This window comes from Suricata suricatta, chromosome 9 (assembly GCF_006229205.1).
Source record: "Suricata suricatta isolate VVHF042 chromosome 9, meerkat_22Aug2017_6uvM2_HiC, whole genome shotgun sequence".
NCBI classification, from domain to species: Eukaryota; Metazoa; Chordata; class Mammalia; order Carnivora; family Herpestidae; genus Suricata; species Suricata suricatta.
This window is the reverse complement of record NC_043708.1, coordinates 30,053,379-30,074,535: the sequence shown is the minus strand read 5'-3', so window position 1 is coordinate 30,074,535 and position 21,157 is coordinate 30,053,379. Positions and strand designations below refer to the sequence as shown.

At 47.4% G+C, this 21,157-nt stretch overlaps 1 protein-coding gene across 2 annotated transcripts in view; it reads right to left on the bottom strand.

The window, feature by feature from the left end:
• SLC8A3 (solute carrier family 8 member A3) overlaps positions 1 to 13,932 on the bottom strand; it is a 121,095-nt gene extending 107,163 nt beyond the window's left edge. For both annotated transcript variants that reach the window (XM_029951991.1, XM_029951992.1), the window contains exon 1: positions 12,119 to 13,932. In XM_029951991.1, coding sequence (XP_029807851.1) covers positions 12,119 to 13,899 — 1,781 coding nt within the window. In that variant the 5' untranslated portion in view covers positions 13,900 to 13,932. The remainder of the gene's footprint in view (positions 1 to 12,118) is intronic.
• Between the last annotated feature and the right edge of the window lie 7,225 nt (positions 13,933 to 21,157).

Below are 21,157 nucleotides of genomic sequence, written 5' to 3'. Positions count from 1 at the left end.
CATCCAATCTGGGCTAAGCAGATTAGTTCCCTCCCAGGGAAAGGTTCTGGGTAGCTGAGCTGGGCAGCTCCCTGCGCAGAGGCAGGGGGCTGTCATTACAAGGCCCAGATAGGACATAATTACATGCTCCCTGGAGGGAGCTCCTAATCAAATTACAGGGTGTCTCCTGAGCAGGAAAGGCAGCCTGTGCTCGGAGGGAGCCAAGCTGTCCAGGAACAGACCCTGGTGGAGCTGGTGCCAGGCAGGGGTTGGGGTGTGGGGAAGTTCAGGGATGCCTGAGCCCGGAGGGCCCCATGGATCTTGCTGAAACTGGGAGAGGAGAGGAAGTGTGCATGGACAGCAGTGGGTCCCTGGTCTTCAGGCCTTAGAAGTGAGTTCCAGTCCCATGTCCCTCCGGGCTGGCTGCAAACTGGAAGTGGTACAGAGCCAGAGGACATGCCAGGAATTCATTCTGTCCCTTCATTCTTTCATTCGTTCATCCAGTCATTCAATAGACATTTTTTTTTTAGTGTCTCTATGATACGTGATAGGCATGGGGAAGAACTGGCCGCTGTTCTGGTCTGAGGACGTGGCCTGGCTGGGTACCATTTACTCCTGGGGCCAATTCGCACTTACGTCTGTGTGTGCCCCACAAGCCAAGCCAATTAGCATTCTTCTTTTCATTTTTTTATGCACAGGGGGCAAAGGGAGAGGGAGAGAGGGAACCCCAAGCAGGCTCCATGCTGTCAGCACAGGGCCTGATGTGGGACTTGAACTCACGAGCCATGAGATCATGACCTGAGCCCAGATCAGGAGTTGGATTGTTATCCGCACTCCAGCCATTCATAAAAATGGTGCTCCAGCAATTCTTCTTAATGAGTCCTTCTGGGGTGACTGCAGGAGGAGTCACCTCAAATACCTCCAAACTGAATCCCAACCAAGGCCGGTGGCAATACCTCTGTGAGGCGACAGCTTGAGGAGGCCCCCACTTCTATAGAAGACGGGTTTTTTCCAAGTTTTTATTTACATTCTAATTAGTTAACATACAGTGTTACATTAGTTTCAGGTGTACAATGCAGTGATCCAACACTCCCACACATCACCCAGTATTCATGACAAGTGCACTCCTTCGTCTCCATCCCCTATGTCCCCCATACCCCACCCACCTCCCCTCTGGTGGTCATTAGTTTGTTCTCTATAGTTAGGAGTCCATTTCTTGGTTTGTCTCTCTCTCTCTCTCTCCACCCCCCGCTCCACTTTGATCGTTTGCTTTCTTTCTTAAGTTCCATACACACAACTCCTTCAACAAACTTCTAATCCTGCCAGACTGGGAACTCCCTGAGGACAGGGACTGGGCCTCTTCTCGCTGTGTCCACTCACAGTGTGAGCCCCCCAATGTTTGCTGGTTGTACCCTGGGTGCCGAACACCTGCCTCTTGCTTCCACTCTCCTGTTGCTTCCAGCCTCACTGACTGAGCCCCTCACAGGCTCTTGGGGGGCTCTGCCACAGCCCCTCCTGCTCCCTCTTATCATCCCTCCCTCCAACCCTTGGTCCTGGACACCCTCAGACATGAGGCTGACAGGCACCATCTCAAAGGAGTGCCCCCCCCCCCCCCAATATCTGAGTGCATGGTCCTGTTCCCCAGGCAGCAGGAAAAGCATCATCTGTTGGTAGTTGCTGATGGTGAAGAGGCACAAACAAGAACCCTCAGTGCAGGGGCCTGGGCACCAGTGGGGCGGAGCCAGTGGTCACAGGTGAGGAGTCCAGACTTCTGCGCCGGGCCTTAAGGAGTTTATTTGGCCCTTGCCACCTTTCCTAAGCCCAGGTGCCCCTGAATTAAAAGGAAAGCAGCCAACTCTTCCTGTTAAGGAAGGGATGGGGAGTGGACCTCTTCCACATGAGGAGAAGAAAGCCCTCTGCTTTCAGCTTCAGGACCTTATTCTGATGCTAAAATGTGGAATCTAGTAGAAAGAATATGTGATTTAAAAACAGAAGATCTAGGTTTAAAAAAAATTTTTTAATGTTTATTTATTTTTGAAAGAGAGACAGAGAACGAGCAGAGGAGGGATAGAGAGAGAGTGAGACACAGAATCTGAAGCAGGCTCCAGGCTCCTAGCTGTCAGCCCAGAGCCGATGCCCAAAGCTTGAACTCATGAACCAGGAGATCATGACCTGAGCCGAGGTCGGATGCTTAACCGACTGAGCCACCCAGGCACCTCAAGAAGACACTTGCCCTTAAATCCCTGTGTTTTGGGCAAATTACTTCATTATTTCTTAGACTCAAAAATAATAACAGTCATAGTCTTTTCTCCCCAAGTCTGAATAATGGTGAGTAACCAAATACTATGCCCTTTACTCTGATATATTCTGATATATTCTCCAGTATCCTGATCTTCCCAAGAGGTCACCTTCATCAAAATCACTTTAAACAATGAGTGCTTAATATTTTTAGAGCATGTCACATCAGACAGTTACTTTGAAAGTCAGCCCTTGGCTATGTTCATTCTACTCACTCCCCAACCACCCCCCCAACTAGAAAGTGTACTTCTCCCAGCAGTCCACATGGGTTAATTAAAATGTCATTTCTCTTTGCTTTGGCTAGAATTAAATTAACTCGTTGTAGTAACATGAGTTACCTTTTGCTATCTTTTATGGGCAAAAAATGAAAATCTAATTAATTTTCAGTGAATCTTCTAAAATATGGGTTCCACAAGGAGGGGCAGATAATTAAAATGGCCTGTGATGGGGAGCAGACTGGGAATCACGGGTCCAGATGGTGAAACCCACTAGCTTAGCAGGGGCTCTGGAAGATTATGGTCTGACAAGTAAATGATCTGCTTCATGTGTCCAATGGGCATTTATGGATTTATCCAGGGACCGGAAGAAAGTTCCACATTGTGAAGGATGAAGAGAGTGATTTCTTAGGCTTGGAGCCATATTAGAGACGGTGGCAACCTCACACTACTGCCCCTCGCTGAAATGGAGACTCTGAGTTCCTTTTTCCCATGGAGTTCCCTCCACCTGTCCTCCCAGGCCTAGAGGTGGCAGAAAGTTGGCCTTCCCTTCATACAGCCCCAGGTGAGCCCAGACACAGCCTCAAAAATCCTTTCCAAGATGGTCCCCTGGACAGTCACTGTCACTGTGAACTGACTGCAGCTGACACAAATGGAATCCTGTCTTACACCCCAGCCCTGTGCCCGGGAACACAGGCAGCTGACAAAGTCACACACTGTGCCACCTGGAGATGGGAATACTCTGGCTTCCGGGGAGTTCCTGGAAACGCATCAAGTTACAGCTCCAGAGACAAAGAAGGGGGTGCCTGATGGCTCCGGCTAAGTCCAGCTGACCAGCTGTCTGGCAGGGGTGGGGTGGCAAAAGAGGCTGTCACTCTGTCCCTGGCAAGCATGGGAGGTGGCAAAGCTGTCTGTCTTGGCCAGGAACACAAGCCAGCCTGGAAACCCACACCCAGGAGGAGGCTTTGAAAGTGACTCAGGACCCAAATAACACACCCGAAAATGACAGCAGCTCACCTTCTGACGCTAGTCTTCTGGAGAGGACAGATCAGAAGAGGGTAAAGGGGGAGAAATGACCCTGGTAGCCTTGAGATTTGTGCCGCTGAACATCACCCACTAGGAATGTTTTCTGTTGATCCGAGCAGAGGCCAATTTACCCTTGGTTACTCAGTCTGCAGTCAGCTTGAACTTGATCGGGTTGGGGCCTCCAGAGGTGGCTATTTCTCTCATTTGCCAGCCTACTGCCCCAGCACAGACCATGGTAAAATCAGGGCTCTGTCTGAGACACTGCAAACCCTATATGTGCCAGTTTCGGGGTGACAGATGATTGTCACACTTGGGACTTTCTTCTAAGGGACACTCCCACCACTTATAGACACAGCTGCTTCAGAAGCTTACCATGGAGTCCACATGGCAACTTCATTGTTCTACTCTGTCATCTGGTTATGGTAGGTTAACTGTTGGGGTAAAGAGAGCTTGGCTCGACTCAGCAACCAAGACATATCTGGCCAGTGACCCTTGACATGGCCAAGCTGGCAAAAAAATGGACCCATGAGATCCCTCTTTTGAGAATTTGAGGCATAAGATCTTTCCAGGTAGGAGCCGAGAGCTAAATGGAGAGAGAAGCCATGAAGTAAGACAGTTGGTCTATGAGGCATCACAGCAAGCTAGGAAGCAATAAGGGAGAAGGCCACCAACAGAAGCAGAGTTGCCTGGAGACGGAGACCCTGTGACCCAGCGGGGAGAGCATCAGAAAGAGAAGGTGGTCCCCAGGGCTCCCTTGCCTGACAGCTTTCTGCTACCAGTTCTAGTCTACGCTGATCCTTACAGTTCAGCCCTACTGTCTCAACATACATAAAGTCAGGCAGAGACTTTGTGGTTAAGGGAAAAAGAGCACACAGCGAGTGGTTTGCTACCTGGGGGAGATCAGTCTTCTCAGTATTATCGTGAAGCTCATTCTCTCTGTCCAAATGACAGGCTTTCTTAAGGGATGCCTACAGCTCACTCTTGATCGCTGGAAGAAATCACAGATCAGACGGTAGACACGAGGCAAGCCGAGTACAGATGTCAGCAGTGTGCGGGATAAGAATAACGGAGGAGAAGGTGGAAAGGAAGTGGGGAGGAAGGCACTGAGTGTGACAGGGGTGGGAACCACAGCTCTCGTGTTGCCAGTGCCTGGAAGGTGTACAGTAGAGAAAGAGATGATGCACCACAGCGCATTTAGAAGAGACTGCGAGTGTAAGAAAAAAGTATTCCAATAGGAAGTAAGGTGTGAGCAAGGAAATATGGCAAACACATGAGGATTTGCCGCCAGGGCCGTGAGCACGTCCCAGATGACCACAGCTCAGACAGAGAGGGTCAGCTGACAGTGGGGTTCACAAGGAGAAACTGTGTGGGATTCACAAGGACAATATCTAAAGGTAACAGATCAAGGTCAATGGCTCTGGAACAAGATGGACTATGGGGAAGAAGCAGCTGCATTAGTCATCTGTAATCCATAATTTTGTTCTACGCTCATATCCTGAGTTTGAGTTATTATCAAGATGTCACTCATTTTGAAAGCACCGACTAAAGGACCCATGACAGAGCATGGGTCTGTGTCATAAAGAACTGGTTTATGACCCTACCCACCAAGTGGTGACCAGCCTGGGCTCAGGCTCAGGTTAAGCAGGCCGTGCCCATGCTCGACGGGGCCAGGAAGGTGCCACATCCGTAGCTGAGCTCAAATGTATATACGTACCACGTGGCGACGCTGTTTTCAGAAAAAAAAAATTTCTCCATAATGAGTAAGTTCTGCTTTCAACTTTATCTTCTCTGTATACAGGTAACTTCCTACTTGGGTACCTGGTAGGTGGGAGGGATGGGAATATAATTCCTATGAATGCTAACTACCATGCCACCTGAGAATGTTTACCTAGTGCCTTCCTTCATGGTCATTTAGCAAAACCCTCAAAGCATTTGATTCCTGCAAAATGCTTCTGGACTGTGCAGAATTTCAATATGAGGGAGAAAGAATGGAAGAGGAGCAGAGAGAGGGAGAGAGAGAATTCCAAGGAGGCTCTGTGCTGCCAGCATGGAGCCCAACTCAGGGCTCGAACTCACAAACCGTGAGATCATAACCTGAGCTGAAGTCAGACACTTAACCAACCGAGCCACAGAGGCACACCTAGTTTCTCTTTGAAAAAAAAACCAAGAAAACAATGATATATCTGGGAAGGTGATGCAAGGTTGGACAATTAGAAAGTCCTGCCCCCTCACCCACGTTGCTTTGTCCCTTTGCTCTCTTTCTTGTGAATGAACAAGGAAACTTTGATCTTACGAACCAGAAAAGTCAAGACAAAATAAGAAGGCTCATGACAGTACGTATCCCTTTATTAATATTGCCCGAAGCCCAGCTAGCTCCTCTCTAAGAAAGAAAGCCTTCTTTGAGGCTAAGTCTATTTCATTTCTTGACTGGCCAGTCACGTGATCCTCTCCAATCACAATATTCCTTTCTCCTCACGCCAACCTAATGTTCTCCCTGGTGGTATTCCCAACCCCACAGCACTGAGCTGCCTCAAACCAGAGGCCAAGCCAGTGCGAGAAGAACAGGGACGGGCACACAGGATGCTCTACTGTATAGGATCTCTGACCAAGTCAGGTAAAGGGAATGGCTGAGCGATCAAATGTTGCTGAGACACCCTGCACCTTAGACCCTAAAACAAATTTACCAGGAAGGCTCTGGGCTTCTGGAGATTTTTATAAACGTGTAAGTTTCAGTAGACTTGGGAGCTTTGTGAATCTTGGAATTGGAATATGTCCTTCCTTTTTTTTTTTCAAGTTTATTTATTTATTTTGAGAGAGAGCACAAGTAGGGAAGGGGCAGAGAGGGGAGGGGAGAAAAAGAACTCCAAGCAGACTCCATGCTGAGAGCAAACCCATGTACCTGAGCCAAAATCAAGAGTCAGACGCTCAATGACTGAGCCACCCAGGCACACCAGAGTATGCCCTTCTTTGACATAATCTTTGACAGTTTTGGTAATTAAGATGAAAGAAAATATCAGGGCCTTTCTGGGTACAATATTCAAAGCTCCTTCTAAGAAGGCCACATAGCCACATAACCTCATCACTCCTTTGGGTCCAGAAGGAAAAGAACTATAGCGGAACTACCCTATTTGAGATGTCCGTTGTACTGTTAAGCGCCTCATTCAACAGCTGGCTTCGATACAGATTCTCCCCTTTACTGGAGCCAAGTACATAGCTCCTCCGTGAGTTCCACAGAGCCATGGGTCCTGGTGACCGACTATTTACCTAAAGCTGCAGAGAGATCTTTTTACCAGAAGTCTGGCCCTGAAGGCAGAAGAAACAAGAAAGGAAGGGACACCACCTGAGAGAGAATGGCAGCAACCTCCGCCCTCCTCCCACCATCGCAAAGCTTGCAGCTTGTAACTTTTCTCAAACACAGGAAGGGCATTCTCAGGGCAAATAATCCCCCTAGCTGGCAAGGGAAGAGTCTGTCTTAACACCAGAGAACAAGGAAAAGGCCTAGTGTGTTTTAGCTAAATTGTAGAAAGTGCAGACTGTGTTCTGGAGCCCTCCAGATTTTGATGGAGAGATTCCCTGAGGTTGAAACATTATAGAAAAAGCACCTCTGGAAGTGAATGGCCTGCATCATTTTGGAAAAAAAAAAAAATGTCATGCAAGAAGGTCTTGTCTGCAATGTACCAGCACTGCCTACAAGATGTCCCAGCTATCCTTGTCACCTTTTCTCAGTAAATCACTAAGATGGCTTTTTTTCCCCCATGGGCTCAGTAGTTTTCTTCCTGAACAGTCTCAAGGTGAACCAAGAGATTAAAAATAGTTCATAATACGTTATTATTCTTAGTTAAGATATTAGTCACATAACACTGTTGGATTTGTATTTCCACAGCGCCTTTCACCTGAGAATGTCTATGCACTTTCCAAAGTGAACATTGTTGTGGTGGATAAAAATAAGAAAGTCCAAACAGGGAGGGAGAGACATTAAATCGGTAGCCTCTCCTAAGTCCTTGCCAACTCTTAACTTTCTATCCTGCCTAGCTGTGTGATATTGGACAAGTCACTTCCCCTCTCTGAACCTCGGCTTCATAATTTGTCAGTGGGAGGTCAGATGCTTTCTGGCTTTTGCATTCTAATTTTGTTGGAAATTACGTGGCACAGCTAATACTCCATTCTTCTTTGAAGGCGGCCTATGCCATTTAATTACAGTAGACCTTGACATTTGCCTGTTTGACGTCAGTGACTCTGACTATTCTCAGCGACCCCAAAGGTCTATGAGCTGCAATATTCTCTTATTTTGCAGAGGCATGCTGTGAGCCTGGGATCCAGGAGCAGGCACATTGTTTAGTGAGTTTAGTTAATTTAGTTTAATGTGCCAGCAACCCGCATATAGATCCAGATATCTCCACGAGGTTTTCTTATTGTCTGCGGTAGCCTCGAAAGCCATAATTCTAAGGATGTACTTTAGTGGAAGTCACAAAGGTGGGGATTCTTCTAGAGCATGAAGATTGTCAAGAGGATCTCTCGCAAATGTGGAGAGTTTATTGTAATGTGGGTTTAAGGTCATCGGGTACCCACCCCGCTTCATCTGCGTCACTCCTGCAGCCTTGGCGAAGGCTGCTTTCGAAACCAGTGGTGTCACACACACCGCAAGGAGCTTTCCTTTCTCTTTTGCTGAGCTTATCTCAACTGCCCCCACGTGCTTTGGTTTGTCTACATACCCAGTATCCCCTTCACTAGAGAAGATCCTTGAGACCTGAAAAACCAACTTGTCCTATTTACTTATCTCCAGGACCTCATAATGCATCTAATACGTAGCAGACATGTAATAAATGTTTGTTGAACAACTGAGCACCTTTTCTGAGAAGGCACCATGCTTAAGGTGCATTTTCCTCATATTTGTATATGGTACTTATCACTCCCCTGGAGGATGGATACTATAATTCCTGTCATTCCAACAAAATATCTGCGGCTTGGCCAGATGAAAGGACTTGTTCAAAGTTACACAGTTGGTGAGTGATGGATTCACATCTGTTGGTCAGACTTCAAAGTTCATGGTTGTCTACCCTACTGTGGTGCTAAGGACATCAGGTAAGAAGTAAAGCGTGAAATAAAACCAAATGAGTGGATTCACCACCCAATAGCTCTGAGAGGGCACAGGCCTGGCTTCAACCTGAATAGGTTTTCAGAAGAGTGTAGTGCGGGCAAGGTCAGCAGTGCTCCCGAGCCAGGTGGGCAAAGAAAGTTGCACAGAGAGGGAAGGATTGGAAGTTGGAACTGCTCCAGGCATCACACAGCTTCCGCCTAGGTACCCTGAGGGTTTCAATTTCAGTTTCCAGGTTGGCACTGCAATTAGCAAGGTCTCAGGGTAGGAGCTGGGTTCTAGCTAAATTGGGAGTTACAAGCTAAAAACTGGAAAGCAAGCCTTCTTGATTCAATTAAAGAAGTCATTTGAAAAGCCACTTTCCGGGGCGCCTGGGTGGCTCAGTCGGTTGAGCATCTGGCTTCGGCTCAGGTCAGATCTCACGGTTTGTGGGTTCAAGCCCCGCGTCGGGCTCTGTGCTGACAGCTAGCTCAGAGCCTGGAGCCTGTTTCAGATTCTGTATCTCCCTCTCTCTCTGACCCTCCCCTGCTCCAGCTGTCTCTCTCTGTCTCTCAAAAATAAATAAAAAGCATTAAAAAAATTAAAAAAAAAAAAAAAGAAAAGCCACTTTCCTTCCTGGGTCTCATGGTTTGGCTAAGAGCTTTAAAGCCCTTCAACTCTAAGTTGGACCCAAGAGCATCAGGAGCTTATTAGAAATGCAGAATCTCAAACCCTACTCTCAACCTTTTGACTCGTAATCTGCATTTTAGCCAGGTTTAGCCATAAACCTGGGTGGTTCAGAAGCATGTTAAAATTCGAGAAATGCTACTCTAGAAGATATTCTAAGGTTCTTTCTGGCTTTAGTATTTTGGGCATTTATTTTATTTTGGGGGGGGGGAGTTTAGATTAGGAATATTCACAATAACCAAAAAATAACATTTATTAATTAGGGTTACAGAGAGATTCAAGAAGCCCGATCACCTCAATAGTGTCTTCTGAAAAACATTGTTAATTCATTGTTGCTATTATTAATGGCCTCATTTACTGAGCACTAGCCATATATACACAGCACTGCATATAGTATTTTGAATCATAACACCCCTCTAAGAGAAATATTATTATCCCTATTTTACCAATGAAGAAATAATCTCATAAATTAATAAAATTTCCCCCAAATACACGGTTAAATCAGAACTAGAGCCAGAATCTTCACCCAAAGTACACAGAGCCCATGGTTTTTCTGTTACATCATACTGCTTCTAGTTGTGAAATTACAATCTACAGTTTCAAGGGTAGGACTACGATGTGAAGACAGACTAGCAGGTTATGAACTCATTCTCTGCAATGAAGAAAACCAAAAAGGTAGTCAAAAGTCTACTGAAGTCTAAAAACTAACGTGGAGGAAGAGATGGCAACACAGCTCGTTCACCAAACCCTGGAACACCTGGACCAGAATGGGAAATGTGTGGAGGCTGATATACACTTAGAACCAATATCAGGAGTGATCATTCATGAGGTCCATTTACACCAAGATAGCATTCAAGCTGAAACCGCAAAGAGCTTTGAGGAAGGGTTAGTCATACTCAGAGATCTAAAGTGCACAGCTGATGCTTTAATGGGACCGAGAAACTGGGAGCCAAGCCTCTGATCTGTCTAAAATTCCTTTTGAGCGCCTTTGGTGGATAGGTGCTGAATTGGAGAAATCACTAGTCTGTCAAATCAGGGCCAGTGTGGTGGTCTCGATATCACTGAATGCTCAACAAAAACCTCTCATTTACTGACACTGACAGAAGCCTGTGAAGTTGCATGGAGCTCGTATTCCCAGCAAAAGCCTGTCCTTCATTTGTACGAACACTCTCTCAAGAGCACATATAAATGGAATGTATTCTCTAGAAGCCCAGGTTTTTACTTACGCTAACAAATGATTATCCCTCCCAGCTAAAAGGGCTCTAATAAATCAATTTGTCAATGGCTATTTCATTTTGGGAGACAGTACCCCTGTTCCATCTTTGGTTTGTGCAACCAGGACCTGATTTGGGTTCCCTTGTCTATGGTTCAGAAAACCCTGGGGCTGGCAGGAACTGCAAAAGGATCTGACCCTGCCTCCAGGTAAGGAAAGGACTGTTGGTCTCACTCTGCAGATGAGACAGTGCAGTTCTAGAGCTGAAACTAAACATCTTGCCCAAAGTCACATTAGTGGAAGGAATTGAGGGAGGACAAGAACAGAGGTCCCCGGATGGCTTACTCAGCTCTGCAGTCAGCACCCCTTTGAGCCCAGCCATGTGACTGGACCTGGGAGGAAGCATTTCTATTGATACCTCTCCTTCGGTGCTATGGGATCCCTTTTCTGTGTGCTCCCTCCTTCCTTCACCTTCTCACAAGAGTTTTCATTTCCCACTCAAGGTGTTTTTAGCAGGTTCTTGGAGTACTTTGACCTCCCCCTCCCTTTCCTCAATGCCCCTTTTGTCCTTCACTCCTCCTCCTGTTTCTGCTTATTGTTTGGGCACATGAGCAAGAATTCAGAGACAAGTTTACCCGTTCTCACCCCCACCTTCTCGGCCACCCTGCAAATCCTGGGGAAAGTCATCCTGTTTCTTCTTCAAAGCTATCCATCTGAGAAAACACAAACAAAAACAAAAACAGAATACCCAGTACAAGAAGGCTCAATGGGGAAAGCCCTTACTGTGTTCAAGGTCATCGAAGTGCAATAACCACCGTGTCTGAAGGACTCAATGGGCCACTAACCTGAGAAGCGTTCCAGGAGCATTCTAGACTATGAAGAGAGGTGACCACACTGAAGATGTATTTTCTCCCATAGTTCGCTACTACGTTGCGTAGCCAGATTTTGGAGCTCACACCTGTGACTAAGGGCAGGTGGCCACTGCCCTGGGAACTCTGCTACTGCAGGACTCCTCCAGTACCCAAGCTACACTGACCCATCTCACCTAGACGGGGCAGGCCTCACACCATAAAACAGTCTATGGGCATGTACAGTGATTGCCAAATGTCAATCAACTTTGCAATTTCCAAATTGAAGGAGAGACGCCTGGAATCTGATTATAGGATACAACAGCAATATGGTCCCAGGGGAAGAAAAAGCCAATGCCCCTTGCGTCCCTGAGGATGTCCTGACTGGGCTGGCGCTACCTCAGAATGGAAAGGATCAGCCCCGAGGTTCATATGAGCCCTCGGCATGAGGAGAGGAGGAAGGAGAGTCACGAGAATTCTCCAAAATCTGACATCAAAACTTCTGTCACCCCACACCTCGACCGGCCATCATTCTGAGTTCCCATGAATGGAATGTTCTGTGTCCTTAGCTCCTGCCACAGGATTCCCTGCCCAGAAATAATGTAAAGTGAGAAAACTGAAGGAAGGTTTGGAAGTGGAACCTGCCAGGAGTGCCTGCTGATCCTGCACACCTGTGCTGGAACCCAAGTCTGACATTAACACGACACAAGGAAGAGTTTTAACGACAGGAGGAGATGGCAAGGGATGAGGTGGGATAGAATATGGGAAGGTTACTTACACAGTTTCATCATTCTTGAACTCCAGCTCCCCGTATGCATCTTCAAAATCCTCACCACCACCCTTGGCCGTCCCTTCTACCGTCCTAAAGGGGACGATGACTGTGCCCCGGGCACCTGATGTCCGCAGAACCTTGACTTCCAGGACACCAATACTCTCACTGACACGAATTGTGTCACATTCAAAAGTGAAGATGCCTGCGTGATCATCATCCAAGATGGTGACTGTGGCCACATAAGGGGACACCAGGATGGCCTGAGGCAATGGAAGACTATTGAGTACTATTGGAGGGATCCCCTCCTCTGGTTGCTCCTCGATGCGGACGTTGCTCAACCTCACAAAGAAGTGTTCATCCTCCTCAAAAATGTCATCGTCGATGATGCCCACAGAGAACTCCTTCTGGGTCTCTCCTGGCTTCAGAACCACAGTGCCCTCTGTGAACTCATAGTCAGCCCCTGCGTTGGCAGAGCCATCCTCTGTTTTGTAGTCCACATACACAGTCTTGGACATGTCCCCCCCTTTCCTCACTACTGTCAGGAGTACGGCCCCACAGTTCTCCAGGCACTGGTAAGAGCATGGGTCAAAGAAGACCTTCGAGATGAAGTCCTCGGGCTCATTGGTGTGCACCTCGTTTATGCTGGAGGCCTTTTTGGCTTGTTCTGCTGCATGCTTCTTCAAAATATTGCCTGCGCCGGTCATCATCCGGGTGGCTTGGATCCTGTAGAAGGCGCGGCTCTTCTGCTGATGGGAAAGAGCATAGTAATTGGCCATCTCTACCAGTTGATCTAAGTCCTTCTCTGGGTGCTTTTGCTTCAGATCCTTTAGAATCCGGATCATCTCCCTGCGGGACTCATCCACTTCCTTCCCTTCCAGGGGCACCAGGTGCCCATCCAGGAAGTGGGAATTCATCATTTTCCCATCCATCTCAATGCCCTTGGGGTGGTTACCCTCTGTCTCTATGATAACCCCTCGGTGTTTATCTGTGCGGTACTTTTTGTGCATGTATTTGTAGAAGAGCAGTCGCCTATCTGCCACCCAGGCCAGAAGGACACACACTGGAAAGAAGAAGAGAGTGAGAAGGCCTTCCCAAACCTGAACCACACCAGGAGAGAAGACTGCCAGGATCATATAGAGCCAGATGTAAGCAAAGATACTCCAAGCAGCAGTGATGAGGAAGACTCGGAGGTGCTTGATCTTGCGAGTCTCTCCATCCGGGATCACGTAGACGCAGATTCCAATGATGATGAACATGTTAAAAGCTGCACTACCTACGATGGTAGAAGGTCCCAGATCACCAGCAATGAATCCATGACCACACACCTCAATTAAAGAGAGAAGGATCTCGGGAGCAGAGGAACCCAGGGCCATGAGGGTCAGGTTGGAGACAGTTTCATTCCAGACCCGAATGGTTGTTGTGCTGGTCTCTCCATTGGGCTTTTTGATAGTCACCTCTCTCTCCTGAGAAGTGATGACTTCAATAGATGCCATGAAGCGGTCAGCAATGATGGACACCCCAAGGAACATGTATATCAGGGCCACAAAATAGACAATGACCCTGGCAATCTTGTCCCCAAGGGAAGGGTTCTCCGGATACCAGATGGGTAGGATGACACCCTCCTTGCAGTCCGAGGACTCTGAACAGGACTCATTGTTCTGCCCTGTGCTGGGCACATCCCCTGAGCCACCAGCCTCTGCCCGAAGACCATTCAGGAAGAGCACAAAAGTAATGAGCCCAAAATGGAGGAAGGCAGAGGTGAGAGGTTGTAACCTTAACCACGCCATACACAAGACTTAGCCGCTGGCTTCCACTGCAGCACCAATGGTCCTCCCGATGGGCCAGAGACCTAAAAAAGACCAGAGAGGCAGGAAAAGGCATGAGGAAAAGGGGGACAGCAAATGGTGGGTTCCCACCAATACAAACTGATATGTCACCTTGAGCGACATATTGCAGTAACATATGGGGCAGTCTCTCACTGGGGAAAAAAAAAGATGTCAATGGGAAGCACAAAGAGCTGCTCTGTCCACAGGACCATCTGGTGAAGACTCAGTTGAAGAACGGCTTAAAATAGCCGGGAATATTGGTAATGAAAACATAAGTGATACCCTTCCAGGCTTGTCTCAAGCCCCAGTTATCTGGGAGAGGTAAGAATCAGCCAAAAATAGGCCAAGCATGACCTGAATCTACATCCCCGCTTATCCTGTTTTCAGGCTTCTTTACCCCTACTATCTTCCTACTCAAGAGTTCTGCATAACATACGTGTGGCAAGGATACATACTGAACTGAACTTTTTTCATAGACGACTCCCCCAAAAGAAAACACATCGCTCTGTGTGCAATTGAGCCCACCTGGGAAAAATTCCGTCCCTAAATGCCAAACTTCTACAGGTGCGCTGTAGCCCTGACATTTCTTGGGAAAGCAAGAGGGTTGATTGTGGAGTGAGCGCTACCTGCAGTAGAGCTAAACCGACTGCCCAGAAAGCTGAGCTCCAGCCCCAGGCCCCAGCAGCTCTTATGAAAACATGCTTACCAAACAGCTCAGGCATCCAGTTACAGGAAGATGAAATCTGTCAGCCACTCAAACTGACAAACCCAAACTCCGAAAGGGCCAAGAAACAGCAATCACTATTACTAAAACATGCGAGTGGCTCTCAAATACATCTTTTTTAATTGTAGACAAGATTTGGGGGTGAAACGCAGCCTCATATGCTGGCCTCAGACCAGTCAGAGCAGAGCATGAATCCAGGAGAATGGGAAGAAATTCAACAGAAACTACGGGATTCATCTTTCCACTCATTGCCTCATTCAGATGCAAGGAGAATGCAAATATCCCTGTGATAGCTTTAAAAAACAAAGGAAAGAAAGCGACCTGCCCAATTTTCCATCTCTGCTGCACCCCTGCGGGGTGTCTGGAGTAAGAGAAGGACGCTAATTTGCATCTGTACAGCACCTTAAAGGATTCCAAGGCCTGGTCTCCACTTCTGATCCCCTTTCTCCACTGGGTCCCGTCTCGCCACCGCCATCTGCCCTGTGACTCATGCTATGCTGTGAGCATTCATCGGCAGGCCCTCCCCCTGCTCCTGTCCCTTGTCCATCCAGCACGGAAGCCTAGGTTCTCCCTCCATCTCCACCACAACCATCGCAGCCACCATTACTCCTCACCTCAGGAATCTACTGCAGTGACCTCCTGACCGAACTTTCCCCTCCATCTCCCCAGCCAGCCACAGTCGCCTTTTCCAAAAACCTCAAACCAACACGATCACTTCCCTACATGAAGCTCCTTCAGCAGTTTCCTCTTATCCTTAATAGAAAGATTCTTTACCATGACCTACAAAGTCTCCCACAAGCTACCTTCTTCCTCCTCTCCCCCTTCATCTTCGGCCACTCTCCCTCTTACTGCCTGTCACCAACAATGCACTTCATGTCAGGCCCTGGACGACACCAAGTTATTTTCCACCTCAGGACCTTTGCAGCCATGACACCACCCATGCATGCCTGAAATGACTGTTTCTTGATCTTAGCTTAATATCACTGTCTCACCAAAAATGACTCTCACTCCTAAAGATGGCAGACTGTTATGTCTTCTTATCACACTCTCCTTTTCCTTCGTGGCACTTAGAAAACTTTGAAATTACATGATTATTTGTGGGATTACATAATGAATGTCTAACTTGTAAGGACTCAGGTCTGAACCAAACTGACTCTAATCATTAGACAATAGAAGGGCACACATTGCCCAAGGCAGGAGGGACCACCCTTGTAACACCCAATCAGGAAAGGCCAGCTAACACCCTTAACATTTCTAAGGCAGGCCTAGAAGGCTAGTGACACCCTACGTGAGGGTCCTGGGTCCTGAGTCCACTCTGTAATTGGTCAATACTCTAAATGTTGTGATTGGGTCCCGCCTACGTGAGGGTCCTGGGTCCTGAGTCCACTCTGTAATTGGTCAATACTCTAAATGTTGTGATTGGGTCCCGCCAAAAATAACGAATACTCTAGGCAATGTGAATGGTTAAACCTGCTGTCAATAATATTGTATAATAATGATTGGGTCACTATACCTGTGTTACAATTTCCTGTAACTCCCCCTTCCCAAGCCCATAAAGGCCCTGACCCGCCTTTGTTCGGGGCTCTCAGCATGAATCCACTGCACTGGTAAAGTCTGTGAGCCCGAGCTTAGGCCCGGCCAGCCTAAGCCCGTAATAAAACCACCCTTTGCTTTTGCATACGTGATTCAGTCTCCCTGGTAGTCTCTGGTTTTTGGGGGTGATATTAAAATCTGGGTATAACAAATTCATCCATGAAACTGTGAATAAAACCGAGGCAAAGACTGTGTCTATTCTGTTTATCGTGGTATCCTAAGTAGTCACTTAGTGAGTGCTCAGTGACTGTGTTTTTGGAATAAACAAATGTAGCCATCGAGGAAGCTGCCTCAGTGCTATGAACTGAACTGTGTCTCCAAAACCCCGCCTTTCATATGATGAGCCCCTAGGGCCCAGAGCAATGGTACTGGGAGATAGAGCTTTTAGGAAGTAATTATGATTAAGTGAGGTTTGAAGGGTGGGTCCTATTCTGATAGGATCGAAGCCTTATAAAAAGAGGAAGAGAAAAAGCACTCTCTCCCCACCACATGGCCAGAAAGTGGCCACAGGCAATCCTGGAAGAGAGCTCTCTCCAGAAAATGAAATCAGCCAGCACCTTGATCTTGGACATTCTAACCTCCAGAACTGCAAGCAAATAGATTTCTATTGTTTAAGCCACTCAATCTGTGGTATTTTGTTATGGCCACCTGAGCAGACTACTACACTCAGACATCAGCCTTCTTTACAGCCATTTTATGACCTGGATTATAGCCATTTGCTTTAGAGAACAATACAGAGATCTACACGTATCCTGACTAGATTTTAGAGGCTCTGTGTGACCTCTTTAAATTGTACTCAAAGAGAAATTCCCTTCAGGACACACTCCACCTTGGTGCATACTGTAATCATGAAGGTCTCCCTTCCAAAGAGCTCCATGGATTAACTTGGTTTCATGTTCCCCAGAATGGCAGCCAAGTGCTGAGGCCCACATTCCCCTCGGTCCAGGTCCTTGGGGTCATCACAGCAGGTGCTTGGGGCTTGGATCTCCCTCAGAAAAGAAGAGGTTATGAGGGTGATGGAAGAGCGGGGCACCTGAAGGTATTCGGTATCCATATTCAAAGGTTGAAAAGTCTCTCATAATCTGCAACAAACACACTGACCCTATTCACAGGCTTGGTACTCACCCACCCTGGAGAAATGTGGACAGAGAAGGATCTTGGCACTTTGCCTTGACCTCTGAAAACCCTCCATTTTGTGGATTCTGATAAGCTCCATGCAGTAGGGACAGAAGGTGGGCACAACTGGAGCAGCTCTTTGATCAAAAGCTAACATGGTGACAGGAGGTGGCTGCTCATGAGCCGGCCAACCTGGAGGAGGTGGGCTCCGCACAGATTAGGGAAGAGGACTGGCCTTCTGAAGTCAAAGGACATGGGACGCGTAGGTAGTAGAGTTTTCCTGATGAACAGCAGACAGGACTTTCACTTCTACCCAGCAGGGAAATTAGGAGGATCGTGGTCTCTGCTCTCCTAGGTCTTGCAGACCACCTGCAACCACTGGTTTTCTGGAAAATATGCTGTCTGTGGTCAGAATCAGGGGCCACTTTAGAACAACGGTTCCCTGGGGGCCTCTGGGGGGCTCAGCTGGTTAGGCGTCCGACTTTGGCTCTGATCACAATCTTGCAATTCACGGGTTCAAACCCTGCGTCGGGCTCTGTGCTGACAGCTCAGAGCCTGGAGACTGCTTCAGATTCTGTGTGTCCCTCTCTCTCTCTGCCCCTCCCCTGTTCTGTCTGCCTGTCTCTCTCTCAAAAATAAACATTAAAAACTTAAAAAAAAAAAAAAGAAAAGAAAAAGAAAGAAAGAAAGACTGCTCCCTGAGAAACAAATGAACTGAAGGCAAAGATGACAGAAAACAAGGCAGGAAGGTAGCTAGTAAATGCCTGCATCAAGTTCTTGGAATTGACAGTGGAAAATGATCTGCGAATTCCCAGTTGTTCCTTCCGGCCCTGCCAGGAAATGGTTTCTGCCAGAGATGTCAGGGGGGCGGTGGACACTGCAGATAGACAGTGGACACTGCCAATAGTGATTTTTGTGTGCATGCTATTACTCCAGCCCCAGACTCAACTGAGGCAGCTCCCGACCTACTGGGGAACCACCCCAGTTCCTTAGAGACCCAGATGATCTTCTGTGGTTCCAAAAGGCCCCTACTCAGGGATATGACTCCATGTGAGAGCCCTAACACCTTCCCAAATGGTGAAAATGTTAATAACAGTAACTAACACATCTAAGTACTTCTCATGTGCATAATGCCCAGTACTGCCTCACTTGATCTTCATAGCAATCCTATGAGATTTGTACTATTTTTATCCCTGCTTTATATTTTGGGAAACTAAGTCTTAATTAAGTCGTTTACTCAAAGTATAAAGCAAGGAAATAGCAAAGCCAGAACTCACACACAGATGACATAAAATTTATGTTTTTAACCACTCCATTTTACTAAGATGTCCCACTTTTTTGTAAAATGTCCATGGCCCTGTCAGCTTCCACTTTTCTTTTTTTAATTTTCTAATGTTTTATTTATTTTTGAGGGAGAGAGGCAGAGTGAAAATGGGGGGAAGAGCAGAGAGAGAGAAACAGAATGCAAAGCAGGCTCCAGGCTCTGAGATGTCAGCACAGAGCCCAATGCAGGGCTCGAACTCACGAATGGTGAGATCATGACCTGAGCCAAAGTCAGATGCTTAACAGAGCCACCCAAGCACCTCACAGCTTCCAGTTCTCTGTGGTCTTAGAAGCAATATGATGACCCATGCATTTGGACAGGAAAGACCAACCATTTGGTAGGCCTGCCTAGTCCCCAGGCTTACTGGGGTGCCTGGGTGGCCTGACGTAGTCTCTTACCTGAATACGCTCCTCCCCATCACTTCAGTTAGACAAAATTAGCAAAAGCCTATATCATCTGTCAGGCCTGGTACTAGATGTCAATGGGCAAAATGAAAAGTAAGACGCAGGCTTTGCCCTCAAAGATACAATCCAGCAGGCCTGAAGAGCTGCACAAATAGGTATTTTTACTATGATGGATGAAGGCATGGGAAGAATGCTGTGGGAACATGGGGAAGGCACTGAGCCAGCTTGGTGACTGAGGGAAGCATTCTGAAAGAAGTGATCCTTGAAATGAGCCTTCAAGCATGAGTGAGCTGTAGTCAAAAGGAAAAAGGAAGAGAGAAAGAAAGAAGTGAGGAAGGCAAGAAGGAAGATGGACCTTTGCATCAAAGGGATAGACCAAGAAAAGACATGGAGTCATGGGAAAGCCTGCTGTGTACTTGGGATTACAAGGAATGCAGTGTGAGGGGCAGCTGGGTGGCTCAGTTGGTTGAGCGTCCAACTCTTGATTTTGGCTCAGGTTATGATCTCACAGTTTGTGAGTTTGAGCCCCACATAGGGTTCTGTGCTGACAGCATGGGGTTGCTTGACATTCTCTCCCTCCTTCTCTCTGCCCTTCCCCTGCTCTGGCTCGCTCTCTCTCTCTCTCTCTCTCTCTCTCTCTCTCTCTCTCTCAAAAATAAATAAACTTAACAACAACAAGGAATTCTGTGTGAGGCAGGAGGGGTGAAGATGAGTGTCCAGAAGACTGGACACATAGGGAGGACTCAGTACATGGCATGTCTTCTATGCCAAGCTGAGAAGACGGGAGTTCATCCCAAAGATGGTAAAAGGCCAATGACATGATTTTAAACAGGAGAATGACATGGTCTTATTTGTATCTCAGAAAAACCAACTGGGCTAAAGGGTCTAAGATGGCTGTAGGAGGAGCCAGACCGAGCAGGAAGATCCATGAGAGAGCTATTGGAAACGCAGCAGATACAGATAAAGAGGGTGGGCCTGGAATATTTTCTGTATATGATGACCTTCTGTCCCCATGTCACATTCTTCTTCCTCAGCTGAACCGATGCCCCAGCCCAGTCCGTGACTTCTCATCCCTTTCCTGGATTATTTTCCGCACACCCCCAGGGCCATCTGCAAGGTGTCTGTGTCCTCAGCAGTGGCTCCTGACATCTTTTAATATCACTGGCAAATTTAATTAAAGTCACCGTTCCTCTGTTCTTCCAGATCATTAATAAAACAGTGCCACCAGGCCAGACTGAGCAAATTCTCCCTTCTGCTACGCCCTCCACTTTCTCCAATGGGAACACTGCTCCAGGCCTGTCACCGGCCTGGGTAGAGTCGTCCTGCTCTGCTTCTAAATCTGGGCCCCTGCACAGGCGTCATGGCCAATTTACATTAAAGTTTGAGTGCAGCCAGGCTGCACTGGATACAACGTGTCACCCGAGTCCCAGAGCACCGCATCGTCTGTACTTCCTCTGCCTACAGGGATGACCATCGGTACAGAGTCCTCTCTGTGGCAGTGCTCCCCAGAAACACAGGAACAAAATCCCTTGCACCCACAAGAGTAGGACAGATGTGACCTCAGGTGCTTAGGGAGTTTGTCACATTGGCTCCAAAGAGGAAAATGTAATGATGCTGGATTTTGTGCATTATTATCTCTTTGAATCTTCATGGTGAAGAAGGGACTATCAGCATCATGCTCCATTTTGCAGATAAGCTAATATGAGCTCACAAAGATTAAGTAATTTGCCTAAAATTGCAGGAAGTAGAAAACTAAGCATCTGAGTACCGACAGACTGACTCCAAGACATATGGTGTCAACCACTGGCTTGGTATGGACCCCGGATTTGGGGACCCCTTCGAGCAAGGGCCCAGGAAAGACAAGGTAAGCCTTTCTGGGTGTACAATTCTCAGCATGAGCTTGGCAGCTCTCCATACTCCAAGACAGCCTGGAGCACTGACAAAGCCCCAAATCTGAAAGCAGGAGAAAGAACTTTTTTTCTAGGGGCTGTAAGAATTTAAAGAGTCCATGAACCTCCGAGGGGATTATCTTTCTCGTTCGGAAAATTCATGTTGGGC